The 13,818-nt window shown below is 47.0% G+C and overlaps 1 protein-coding gene across 2 annotated transcripts in view; it reads right to left on the reverse strand.

Annotated features, from left to right (window-relative positions):
* The window catches only part of mettl9 (methyltransferase 9, His-X-His N1-histidine), a 49,497-nt gene that overhangs the window by 9,374 nt on the left and 26,305 nt on the right, over positions 1 to 13,818 (reverse strand). The window contains exon 5 of one of the 2 annotated variants that reach the window (XM_070856680.1): positions 12,864 to 13,494. The exons of the other annotated variant lie outside the window; for it this stretch is intronic. Coding sequence (XP_070712781.1) covers positions 13,415 to 13,494 — 80 coding nt within the window. The 3' untranslated portion in view covers positions 12,864 to 13,414. Of the gene's footprint in view, positions 1 to 12,863; positions 13,495 to 13,818 lie in introns of those variants that run through there. 2 annotated transcript variants of the gene reach the window in all.

The following is a 13,818-nucleotide window of genomic DNA, read 5'->3' on the forward strand; positions in this document are numbered from 1 at the left end:
TTTACTTTAGTCATTCTTTTCCGTTTTATATATCGGTAAAAGCTTTTACTATCTGTTTTTATGTTTTGCGCAAGTTTACTTTCGTAATCTATCTTTCCTTTCTTTATTGCTTTCTTAGTCATTCTTTGCTGTCGTTTAAAATTTTCCCAATCTTCTAGTTTCCCACTAATCTTGGCCATCTTATACGCATTGGTTTTTAATTTGATACTCTCCTTTATTTCCTTGGTTATCCACGGCTGGTTAGCCCTTCTCTTACCACCCTTCTTTTTCACTGGAATATATTTTTGTTGAGCACTATGAAAGAGCTCCTTCAAAGTCCTCCACTGTTCCTCAATTGTGCCACCGTTTAGTCTGTGTTTCCAGTCTACTTTAGCCAACTCTGCCCTCATCCCACTGTAGTCCCCTTTGTTTAAGCATAGTACGCTCATTTGAGACACTACTTCCTCACCCTCAATCTGTATTACAAATTCAACCATACTGTGATCACTCATTCCGAGAGGATCTTTTACTAGGAGATCGTTTATTATTCCTGTCTTATTACACAGGACCAGATCTAAGATAGCTTGCTCCCTTGTAGGTTCTGTAACATACTGTTCTAAGAAACAATCCCGTATGCATTCTATGAATTCCTCCTCAAGGCTACCCCGTGCGATTTGATTTGACCAATCGATATGTAGGTTAAAATCTCCCATGATTACTGTCGTTCCTTTTTCACATGCCTCCATTATTCCCTTGATTATTGCCCGCCCCACCTTGAAGTTATTATTTGGGGGCCTATAAACTATGCCCACCAGTGACTTTTTCCCCTTACTATCTCTAATCTCCACCCACAATGATTCAACATTTTGTTCATTAGAGCCAATATCGTCTCTCACAACTGCCCTGATATCATCCTTTATTAACAGAGCTGCCCCACCTCCTTTCCCTTCTTGTCTATCTTTCCGAATTGTCAGATTCCCAGTATGTTTAATTCCCAGTCTTGGCCACCCTGCAACCACGTTTCTGTAATGGCCACCAAATCATACCCATTTGTAATGATTTGTGCCGTCAACTCATTTACTTTATTTTGAATGCTGCGTACGTTTAGGTAGAGTGTTTTAATACTAGTTTTTAAACCATGATTTTTAGTTTTGACCCCTCCTGCAGCCCCTTTATATTCATACATATTGTCCCTTCTTATCACCTTGTGGTTTACACTTACCCCAGTGCTACTCTGCTCTGTTGCCTCCTGCCTTTTGCATTCTTTCTTGGGGTCCTGTTCGTCTGAGCTCTCACCCACTCTAATTAGCTCAGAGCCCTCTCCTGGGTTCCGAATACTCCTCGCATTGAGGCACCAAGCTTTCATGCTTGCCTTTTTATTACACTTTGACCCTTTAGATACGGTAGTAGGAAAGCGAATCAAATGTCAATATCGAAGTTGGATATCCAGGCCAAAGCTCCGGTGTAATAGCGTGGATATCTTGTAGGCTGCCTGTGAATCCCCTCTGAGGGCAGTGTTCAATGACATGCTCCAGGGTCTGATTAGGAGCTCCACAGTCACATGATGGGGAGGCTTTAATCTTCCACCTATGGAGAAGGTGGCACCATCGACCGTGACCGGTTCTGAGGCCGTTGATGGTTGTCCAATGTTTGCGAGGATGGTTTGATCCTTCAGATTGTACTGTGAGATCCTCTATAAGGAATCCATTCCGTATGTCGGAGTTCTTCCAAGCATTTCGCTGTCAGTCATCGAGGCTGAGGGGAGATCGCTGAAGGGCTTTGGCGATAGTCCAAAATGGCCGTCTAGATTCGAGACGGGTTGGTGGTAGTTGGTCAAGTCGGCCTAGATCGGCATGTCTTTGCTGGTGTAGCAGTTGTATTCTCTGGAGACTGCCTAATAGCAGCGTAGGTGTGGTGGTGCGATATTTGCAAGCACGGGCAGCCAAGGTGTTGGTGTTGATAAAAGTGTACCGGTGATAAATCTCAGAATTCAGCTGGACATCAACGGATTTGACACTTGATAGCCATGCTGGAGAGCTGTACTCCGCTGTGGAGTACACCAGGGCGCGTGCTGCTGTACAGAGGGTTTGAGCGCCTGCTCCCCATGTGGATCCGGTGAGATTCTGGATCAGGTTGATCCTACTCTTTAGTTTCTGCCCAAGGTTCTGGAGATGTTGTCTATGTGACAGGGTGCGATCAAGTGTGACTCCTAAATAGGAGAGTTTTTGGCATGGTTTATCTCTGCGCTGCAAAAGGAGACTTTTAAAGCTTGATTTGCTTGATGGGTGTTGAGGTGGAATGTCGAGATGACGGTCTTTTGCGGGTTTGGCTGAAGTCACCATCGGTATCCATCCTCTGTAAACCACTGGTCAGGGTATCCTCGGTGACAGACAGATTCATGTTTAGCGTGGCCAAGGCAATGTCATCAGCATATACAAACTTGCGGGACTCTGTTTTGGGCAGGTCACTGGTGTAAACGTTGAAAAGCAGCCCATGCTTCCGTTCTGTGTCGTGCGCCGCTGTGTCAGGTCCACGAGTGTGACGGTGGCCTTGAGCTGGTGCTGGAAGCCTGCTTCGATGTGCGTTGTTAAAGCTACCACTTGGTCCCAGCAGTTATGGCCACTCCGGTAACCCGCTTGCTCTTTAGGGAATGGTTGGCTCGATGGTGGGGGCTCAGTTGTGGAGTAGTATCCTCTGCAGCATTTTATAACAAGTGTAAAGTAAGGAGATCGGGCGGTAGCTGGAGGCTTCACAAACATTCTTCCCCTGCTGCAGGAGGGCAATTATTTTAGTCTCCCTCCCATTAGGTGGAATTTTACCGGCTGTCGGTACAACAGAGAAGGAGATCAACCATCTCCTTGCTCTGGCATGGTTCAGAAACCAGCTCAACATTCCACATTCGGTCAGATAGATGAATGAAAGAGAGGATAAAACGATACAGTCACCGAGTGGGTAAATGTGATTAGGATTATTTGCTCAAAGGTTATCTCCACCAAGGACTGGCTGGGGACAATGGCCTGTTTCTGCATTGTAACCTCTACGTGTCTAATAGTGTTATATACCTGCCCTGGGAGTGTTTGATGGGGCAGTGTAGAGGGAGCTTTACTCTGTATCTAACCCCGTGTTGTACTTGCCCTGGTAGTGTTTGATGGGGCAGTATAGAGGGAGCTTTACTCTGTATCTAACCCCGTGCTGTACTTGCCCTGGTAGTGTTTGATGGGGCAGTATAGAGGGAGCTTTACTCTGTATCTAACCATTGCTGTACCTGCCCTGGGAGCACGTCACTGTCGGATGAGACGTTAAACCGAGGCCCCTTCTTCCTGTTCAGGTGGATGGTACTATTCGAAGAGCAGGGGAGTTCTCCTGGTGTCTTGGCCAACATTCTACCCGCAACCATCATCACTAAAAACAAACTAACTGATTATTCATCCCAATGAGATCTTGCTGTACACAAAATGGACGTCACATTTTTCTACACAAGAACAGTAAACACATTGTATGTGAAGTGTTTTGGAATATTTCAGAGGGGGTTTAAAAGGTGCTGTGTCTGAGCATCCCTCTCTTTAAGCTGTGATCCACCTTTTTTGGTAAGCAAGAGGTGAAAGAACAATTTTTTCCTGGTGTAAAGTTGTTGCTGTTGTGGGGCATTGAGTCAGCCCTTGCGGTTTGTACTTTAACCGTTACAGAGCCAGCGGCAACGGGGATGGTGCAGGGGAGGTGCTGCCCGGCTAATAGGACCATCAGCATTCCTACTATTCTTTTCAAACAGCTAGGACACTTTTTAAACAGTTTCTAACCGGGTGAATGGAATGATTTTGGGAACAAAGATATTCCACCGGAAGCTGGCTGGGTGTGAATTCCAGTGTTCAATGAAAACAAAAATATTTCAAGAAAAAAAGACACTGCACCTTTTACCAACACCGCACATCTCAAAGCACTTTACAGCCAAAGTAGTACTTTTGGAGTGCAGCCACTGTTGTAATGTTGTAATTCCACAAAAACTTTCATCAACAAAAGACAAAATTTCTGACCAAATTTGCTACAAAGACTGTGACTAAAATATAAAGTGAGAGAGGCCTTTGGCTGGATTTGTCTCCAAGAAGCGTCACTGTGATCTAATCGGGCTATTAACTGACATCTGGCAAAAAGGTTTGCACTAAGTATTGGGTATAAATGATCGCTTAAAATTGTTAGTTTTGCAGATACATGCACTTTCTTCCTCAATTGCCCAACACTGCACTATTTATAAACTAATGAAATTCAGTGCCAGGAACTCCACTCCACTGTACGGTTAATTGCATAACTCCTGCTCACTTAACGCGACCATCTTCCTTGAAATAGCATTTGGCAAAAACCCCCTTCACCCTCTCTTGATGGCATCAGCTCATGTTGTGTAGCTCTCCCCAAGTGACCAGACTTCACATGTGAGCTTAGACAGCGAGTGTCACCAGCTATTCGGTGGAGGGCATCACAGCTGAGCCCATCTCCCCCACCGGAAGTGCGCACTGCCGTTAGGGTTCGTTGGAGAGCATTCAAGAGCAAGATCCCTGGTTCGTTTAATCCCTTCTCCTCAGCCCAGATGAAGGTATCTGCGAGACCACATGACACAGCGCTACAACAAGCGCTGGCTTTACGCTCACTGTGGGAGCAGGCACAGTGGTGCATTGCAATGAAAGTTGTGTCTTTATGCCGAGTACTTGGAACTAAAAGTTCCAACTGGTCCCCTTGGATGACAAGTCCTGATTGCCGGTTGGTCCTCTTGGAGGACAAGACACACCCAGCAGTTTCTCTTTGCAACGTGTAATCCGAGCCATTCTGACTGCTGACTCCGGACAGAACAGAGCTCACTTGGGACAGGGCTCACTCTCGCGAGCCAAGACATTCTCCTACCCGCCCCCCCCCCCAAACCATTTCTGCCCCACCCTCCCAAATTCCTGATCTCCTCACCTCACTCCCCTGCCCAAGTGCCTGACCTCCCCCACCCAGGTTTTTGACCTCTTCCGCTGCCCCCCCCCCCCTGCTTTCCCCCAATAGATGGGGCATTGTGAGGGGGTCACAAATTGTTAACTGGTTTTTGGGTATGAAGTGAATGGTGACAGTGTCGTGACTTCCGGATTTTGTCCAGCCCAATGATGTCACTTTCCACACACACACCGAGCTTTCCGAGGCATCAACCAGGTATAGGAGGAGGAGAGAGAGAACGTGGTGTGGGTGTAAAGGAGGTGGGGGAAGAACGTGATCCGTCTTACCATCTGGATCACATTCTCACTCTCAACTCCCCTTTAGACCTGGATCAGGATCTTCCCCCATCCCCACTGTGCTGTCAGTACTCTTTACCCTCCCCGCGTTCCTGACCTCCTCTCTCCCTCCCCTCAATTATCTCTCCCTCTGATTCCACATCTTTCTCTCTCTCTCCTTCCAATTCCCCCTCTCTCACACCTCTCTCTCTCCCCCACTCCCGGTTCCCCCCTCTCTCCCTCCGATCCTGTCTCCCTCCCTCCAATTCCATTCTCACCTCTCTCTTTCTCCACCTCTCTCTTCATCTCTCCAGATTCCCTCACTCCTCCTCCCCCCTCGCTCTTCGCTCTCCAATTCCCTCTCTCTTTCACTTCCCCTCTCTCGCCCTCTGATTCCCCCCGCTCTCTCCCCCCCACTCCCTCTGATTCTCCCTCTCCCTCTCTCTCTCCCCCACCATCCCTCTCCCCCATCCCTCTCTCTCTCGGTCCGCTGCGCTCTGCCCCAATGATGAGCTTTGCCCCCCCCCGGAACTGAACAAAGTGTGACCCACGCTGCACTGCAGTCGCACCCATGGGGTACTGCATATACACGGGGCTCTCGGAGGCAGCGCGTGTGCGCAGAAGGGGCGGGGCTAACCGCGTGCATGCACAGGCCATATAAAATCCCGGAAGCCAAACATCTACAGGAATTCCGCTGAAAATATTTCATTGGTTTACCCCTTGGGCTGGCTGGAAACCCCCAACATTGCACTCAGCGCGTGGGTACTGCACAGGGGCAGCCCACCGTACCCAGCCCCATCAGGGTCAGGCTCATGGGGACCACTCCTCTTCCTCATCAATGGAGGTGGTGCTGCCAATCCAGCCCGACCCAACCCTGACCTCGCCAGACATCGCCCAGCAAGGGGGGTCACTGGACAACGACTGAGAGCAAGGAGTGCCGGTGGGGAGAGGACAGCAGAGGACACAAATGTGAAGGAATATTCATATGAAGAATGGTTGAGCTGGTTGGACCGATACTCATTGTAGTTTAGAAGAATGAGAGGTGATCTTATTGAAACGTATAAGATTCTGAGGGGGCTTGACAGGGTAGATGCAGAGAGGATATTTCCCCTCGTAGGGGAATCTAGAACTAGGGGGCATAGTTTCAGAATAAGGGGTTGTCCATTTAAAATGGAGATGAGGAGGAATTTCTTCTCTCAGAGATTGTGAAGCTTTGGAATTCTCTGCCCAAGAGAGCTGTGGAAGCTGGGTCATTGAATATATTTAAGGTGGAGATGGACAGGTTTTTGAACAATAAGGGAGTGAAGGGTTATGGGGAGCGGGCAGGGAAGTGGAGCCTAGACCAGGATCAGATCAGCCATGATCTTATTGAATGGCGGAGCAGGCTCGAGGGGCTGAATGGCCTACTCCTGCTCCTATTTCTTATGTTTCTTATGAACCAAACAAATGCCATTCAGCCTATCAACCCACTCATCGTGTATTCCCTCCCCCCATCGGCAGACCTCCCACTTCAAGTGACACCAAGTTCCAGATCACAGATCCCTGACAAAAAATGGAATGTAACTCTACAATCTTCAACCCTTCTCATCAACGGATATCAATCCAGCTCCCCTTTTAAAGTGGGTTAATTAAGCCCCAGATCAACGTCCCTTCTCAGGGAGCATATTCTACATCTCTACTATCCGGGGGAGGGGGGGGGCAGGGATCTCCCCCAATCTCTCACCTTACTTTAGGGTTGTGAATTTTTGTAATTATGTTCCTTGATTCTATGCTCACTGTCCAAGTTTAATCATTTTCGTATTCACCCTTTTCCATACCATTGTTTTCAAGATCAGTCATGTCTCCCCACCAGTACATTTAGTCACTAGAGCTTTTCTTCATAATCCAATCCCCTAAGGCCTGGAATCATCCTGATTACTCTTCTTCGAACCTTTACTAATGTATCTCAATGATTTTTGAGGTAGGGTGACCAAAGCTGTATGCCATGGTCCAGAACAGGCTCAGCATTGACCTGTGCTGTCAGTATAACCTGTTCGGACTTGCAATCTAACTTCCTTCAGATTTATCCCAGTATTGGCTTGTTAATAACTGCTTCACAGATATGTGCAATGATCAATCTTAAATCCTTTGGGCTGGAAATTCAGTTCAAGGCTTTTAAGGCGCCAACGTCGGGTGGTCGCTAAATTTATCGGAAATTAGTTTGCGACATCAGCCAACAAATTTAGTGGTTGTGCCCCGAGTGTGGAGTAGGGTGCTAAGGGAAGCCAGGCTTCTCTCAGGGCGTTCAGCCCGGTGAGCAACTGAATATCCCACTAAAGTGCACCTCCTTGATAAAGTGCAACATCCCCACCGACACCTGGGAATCCCTGTCCCAAGACCGCCCAAAGTGGAGGAAAAGCATCCGGGAGGGCGCTGAGCACCTCGAGTCTCGTCGCCAAGAGCAAGCTGAAGCCAAGCGTCGACGGTGCAAGGAGTGTGCGGCAAACCCAGGCTCCCCACCCACCCGTTCCTTCATCCACCGTCTGCCCCACCTGTGACAGAGACTGTAGGTCCCGCATTGGAATCTTCAGTCACCTGAGAACTCATTTTTAGTGTGGAAGCAAGTCTTCCTCGACTCCGAGGGACTGCCTAAGAAGTAAGAAGATCCCGAGCTAAAGAGCCGGTTCATAGCGCCCTACGAGAGGCCTCCCTGCAAAAAAGAAGAATCGGAACAAAAAACATTCCCGATACATTACTCACCCCAAATAAAATTAAATCGCAAAAACGAACAATCGCCCACACAGACCTCCTTCCCTTCGAGCCCGGGACAGCTCTGCACGTCAGCTTTCTCTGGCGGGGTCACTAGGGGGAGCCACGCACAACAAATGTTGCATGTGCGTCGATACCGGGGGCGTTGCACACCGGTGCGACGCTCCCGGCGATAATCCTCAGCCTTGCCGGTACCGGCACACTGAATTTACCAAGCAGCGCCAAGGCCGGCAATCGTGCCTGAAACCCACTACATTTCTCCCCCGTTAACGTATCCTAGGATAGGCAGAAAGGAAAAGGAGGCGGGGTGGCATTGCTGGTTAAAGAGGAAATTAATGCAATAGTAAGAAAGGACATTAGCTTAAATGATGTGGAATCGGTATGGGTGGAGCTGCGGAATATCAAGGGGCAGAAAACACTAGTGGGACTTGTGTACAGACCACCAAACAGTAGTGAGGTTGGGGACAGCATTAAACAAGAAATTAGGGATGCGTGCAATAAAGGTACAGCAGTTATGATGGGCAACTTTAATCTACATATAGATTGGGCTAACCAACCTGGTAGCAATGCGGTGGAGGAGGATTTCCTGGAGTGTATTAGGGATGGTTTTCTAGACCAATATGTCGAGGAACCAACTAGAGGGCAGGCCATCCCAGACTGGGTGATGAGAAAGGACTAATTAGCAATCTTGTTGTGCGAGGCCCCTTTGGGGAAGAGTGACCATAACATGGTAGAATTCTTTATTAAGATGCAGAGTGACACAGTTAATTCAGAAGCTAGGGTCCTGAACTTAAAGAAAGATAACTTCGATGGTTTGAGGCGTGGATTGGCTAGAATAGACTGGCAAATGATACTTAAAGGGTTGACGGTGGATAGGCAATGGCAAACATTTAAAGATCACATGGATGAACTTCAGCAATTGTACATCTCTGTCTGGAGTAAAAATAAAACGGGGAAGGTGGCTCAACCGTGGCTAACAAGGGAAATCAAGGATAGTGTTAAAGCCAAGGAAGAGGCATATAAATTGGCCAGAAAAAGCAACAAATCTGAGGACTGGGAGAAATTTAGAATTCAGCAGAGGAGGACAAAGGGTTTAATTAAGAGGGGGGAAATAGAGTACGAGAAGAAGCTTGCCGGGAACATAAAAACTGACTGCAAAAGCTTCTATAGATATGTGAAGAGAAAAAGATTAGTGAAGACAAAAGTAGGTCCCTTGCAGTCAGATTCAGGTGAATTTATAATGGGGAACAAAGAAATGGCAGACCAGTTGAACAAATACTTTGGTTCTGTCTTCACGAAGGAAGACACAAATAACCTTCTGGAAGTACTAGGGGACCGAGTGTCTAGTGAGAAGGAGGAACTGAAGGATATCCTTATTAGGTGGGAAATTGATGGAATTGAAGGTCGATAAATCCCCGGGGCCTGATAGTCTGCATCCCAGAGTACTTAAGGAAGTCGCCCTAGAAATAGTGGATGCATTGGTGATCATTTTCCAACAGTCTATCAACTCTGGATCAGTTCTTACGGACTGGAGGGTAGCTAATGTAACACCGCTTTTTAAAAAGGGAGGGAGCAAGAAAGCAGGTAATTATAGACCGGTTAGCCTGATACCAGTAGTGGGGAAAATGTTTGAAGCAATTATTAAGGATGAAATAGCAGCGCATTTGGAAAGCAGTGACAGGATCGGTCCAAGTCAGCATGGATTTATGAAGGGGAAATCATGCTTGACAAATCTTCTGGAATTTTTTGAGGATGTAACTAGTAGAGTGGATAAGGGAGAACCAGTGGATGTGGTGTATTTGGACTTTCAAAAGGCTTTCGACAAGGTCCCACACAAGAGATTGGTGTGCAAAATCAAAGCACGTGGTATTGGGGGTAATATACTGACGTGGATAGAGAATTGGTTGGCAGACAGGAAGCAAGAGAGTCGGGATAAACGGATCCTTTTCAAAATGGCAGGCAGTGACTGGTGGAGTGCCGCAGGGCTCAGTGCTGGGACCCCAGCTCTTTACAATATACATAAATGATTTGGATGAAGGAATTGAGTGTAATATCTCCAAGTTTGCAGAAGACACTAAACTGGGTGGCGGTGTGAGCTGTGAGGGGGACGCTAGGAGGCTGCAGGGTGACTTGGACAGGTTAGGTGAGTGGACAAATGCATGGCAGATGCAGTATAATGTGGAAAAATGTGAGGTTATCCACTTTGGGGGCAAAAGCGCGAAGACAGAATATTATCTGAATGGCGGCAGATTAGGAAAAGGGGAGATGCAACGAGACATGGGTGTCATGGTTTATCAGTCATTGAAAGTTGGCATACAGGTACAGCAGGCGGTGAAGAAGGCAAATGGTATGTTGGCCTTCATAGCTAGTGGATTTGAGTATAGGAGCAGGGAGGTCTTACTGCAGTTGTACAGGACCTTGGTGAGGCCTCATCTGCAATATTGTGTTCAGTTTTGGTCTCCTAATCGGAGGAAGGGCGTTTTTGCTATTGAGGGAGTGCAGCAAAGGTTCACCAGGCTGATTCCCGGGATGGCAAGACTGACATATGAGGAGAGGCTGGATCAACTGGGCCTTTATACATTGGAGTTTAGAAGGATGAGAGGGGATCTCATAGAAACGTATAAGATTCTGACGGGACGGGACAGATTAGATGCGGGTAGAATATTCCCGATGTTGGGGAAGTCCAGAACCAGGGGACATAGTCTTAGGATAAGGGGTAGGCCATGTAGGGCTGAGATGAGGAGAAACTTCTTCACCCAGAGAGTTGTTAACCTGTGGAATTCCCTACCACAGAGAGTTGTTGATGCCAGTTCATTGGATATATTCAAGAGGGAGTTAGATATTGCCCTTACGTCTAAGGGGATCAAGGATTATGGAGAGAAAGCAGGAAAGGGGTACTGAGGGAATGATCAGCCATGATCTTATTGAACGGTGGTGCAGGCTCGAAGGGCTGAATGGCCTACTCCTGCACCTATTTTCTATGTTTCAATGTTTCTAATATAGTGAATAGTTTGGGGCCCCAGATCAGATCCCCACAAAGGTCCCAGGACAGATCCTTCTGGAACAGCACTAGTTACAGTTTTCCAAGCAAGCAATTTCCATTCATCATTTCTGTTGCTGTGCCAAATCTCAAATGAGCATTAACCTTGTCTCCTAGCCTTACGCAAGGAACTTTGCCAAATTCCTTTTGAATCTGCACTTGTAGAATGCCTATCGTACCCTCAGGACCTTTCATACCCTTTACAGCCAAACAATTACTTTTGAAGTTCAGTCACTGCAGTTACGCACACAAAAGCACATTTACTGGCTTAACCTCTCCCACTGGCTATGATGCTCAAAGAGTGCAAAGGTTGGTGAGGTTTCACCCCTCACTTACAAAATTTGCCAGACTGCTCCCTATGATACCTGCATACTTTAGATGTTTGTATACAGCATCCTGTGCAATGCCCTCAAGCATTTTTAATCATAATGGGTGCTCAGTCTTTCAGATGAGACGTTAAACTGAGGCCCCATCTGCCCTCTGAGGTGGACGTAAAAGATCCCATTGTTGGTACATGAGTAAGATAGCCTAGCAACGGTCAAAGGAGACCGAGTTGCCTTAGCCTAGCAGCAGACAGTGTTCGCAAATAAAGTAGACTATGGATATGTTCAGAAAGAGAATGTCTCGAGACTAGAAGGGTTAAGCTTACCACAGCAAGGACACAGCATCTCACCTGCATAGTTGTTGATGTATGTTGAAGAAAATATAAACTTGCGTCTCTGTACTATGCAGTAGCCAGAGACTACCATATAAGGCAATACCAGTTCCAGTTTGATAAAAGAAAAGACTTAGATTTATATAGCGCCTTTCACGACCACCGGACACCCCAAAGCGCTTTTCAGCCGATGAAATACATTTGGAGTGCAGTCACCGGTGTAATGTGGGAAAAACAGCAGCCAACTTACGCACAGCAAGCTCCCACAAACAGCAATGTGATAATGACCAGATAATCTGTTTTTTTGTCATGTTGATTAAGGGATGGGTATTGGCCAGCACACTGGGGATAACTCCCCTTCTCTTCTTTGAAATAGTGCCATGGGATCTTTTACATCCACTTGAGGGGGCAGATGGGGCCTCAGTTTAATGTCTCATCCGAAAAACAGCACCTCCGACAGTGCAGCGCTCCCTCAGTACTGCGCGGAGTGTCAGCCTAGATTTTTTGTGCTCAAAAGTCCCTGGAGTGGGACTTGAACCCACAACCTTCTGACTCAGAGACGAGTGTGTTACCCAGTGAGCCACAGCTGACACAAGAAAACAGTATAAATATAAGCTTTTCCCTTGTTCAAGCAGCACTGGAAGGAACACTTGCCTAAACTTGCCATTTGTGGGAGATTTCCGTGCACTGATTGCTAACCGCGTTTTGCACATTACAACATTGACTACACTTCAAAAGTACTTTGTTGGCTGTAAAACGCTTTGGGACGTCCTGTGATGAAAGATGCTATATAAATGCAAGTTCTTTCTTAATTGACGAGGCAGTTATTCCCAAGTTTGTTCCTTCTGCCTTTATGAAACATCGGTACGGCATTTACCATTCTCCAGTCCTTGTGTATGACTCCAGTAATTGTGGAGTTATGAAAAATATCAACCAAAGCATCACTCACTTCCTCCTTTAATTGCTTGAGGATTCTAGGATGTATAAGCTTCAAGCCAGAGTTGAGTTTGGAAGAAAGTTGCATACTGGGCACACAACAAATCATGGATATGAAAACAGAGACGTAAAGGTCAAAATAATGAAAATATTAAATGAGCACAGTCCATGATGGAATGGACTGCACATGGTCAAGGAATTAGCTTTTTAAAAATGTATACATTTACCGGATGTAGATGTCACTGGCAAGGCCAGCATTTATTGCCCATCCTCAATTGTCCTTGAGAAGGTGGTGGTGAGCCACCTTCTTGAACCGCTGCAGTCCGTGTGGTGAAGGTACTCCCACAGTGCTGTTAGGGAGGGAGTTCCAGGATTTTGACCCAGTGACGGTGAAGGAACGCCGATATATTTCCAAGTCAGGATGGTGTGTGACTTGAGGTGGGAAGGGAGAACTTGGAGGTGGTGATGTTCCCATGCGCCTGCTGCCCTTGTCTTTCTAAGTGGTAGAAGTCCCAGGTTTGGGAGGTGCTGCCGAAGAAGCCTTGGCGAGTTGCTGTAGTGCATCTTGTAGATGGTACGGTGGATGGAGGGACTGAATGTTTAAGGTGGTGGATGGGGTGCCAATCAAGCGGGCTGCTTTGTCTTGAGTCGTGTCGAGCTTCTGGAGTGTTGTTGGGAGTTATGGAGAGGCAAGTGGAGAGTATTCCATCACACTCCTTACTTGAGCCTTGTAGATGGTGGAAAGGCTTTGGGGAGTCAGGAGGTGAGACAGTTGCCGCAGAATACACAGCCTCTGACCTGCTCTTGTTGCCACAGTATTTATGTGGCTGGTCCAGTTAAGTTTCTGGTCAATGGTGACCCCCAAGATGTTGCTGGTGGGGGATTCGGCGATGGTATTTCTGTTGAATGTCAAGGGGCAGTGGTTAGACTCTCGCTTGTTAAAGGTGGTCATTGCCTGACACTTGTGTGGTGTGAATGTTTCTTGCCACTTATCAGCCCAAGTCTGAATGGGCTTTTCTTTTGTTTAACATTTTGAAACATAGAAAATAGGTGCAGGAGTAGGCCATTCGGCCCTTCGAGCCTGCACCACTATTCAATAAGTTCATGGCTGATCATTCCCTCAGTACCCCTTTCCTGCTTTCTCTCCATACCCCTTGGTCCCTTTAGACGTAAGGGCCATATCTAACTCCCTCTTGAATATATCCAATGAACAGCAAGTAAAG

Source organism: Pristiophorus japonicus, chromosome 15 (assembly GCF_044704955.1).
Source record: "Pristiophorus japonicus isolate sPriJap1 chromosome 15, sPriJap1.hap1, whole genome shotgun sequence".
Lineage (NCBI taxonomy): Eukaryota > Metazoa > Chordata > Chondrichthyes > Pristiophoridae > Pristiophorus > Pristiophorus japonicus.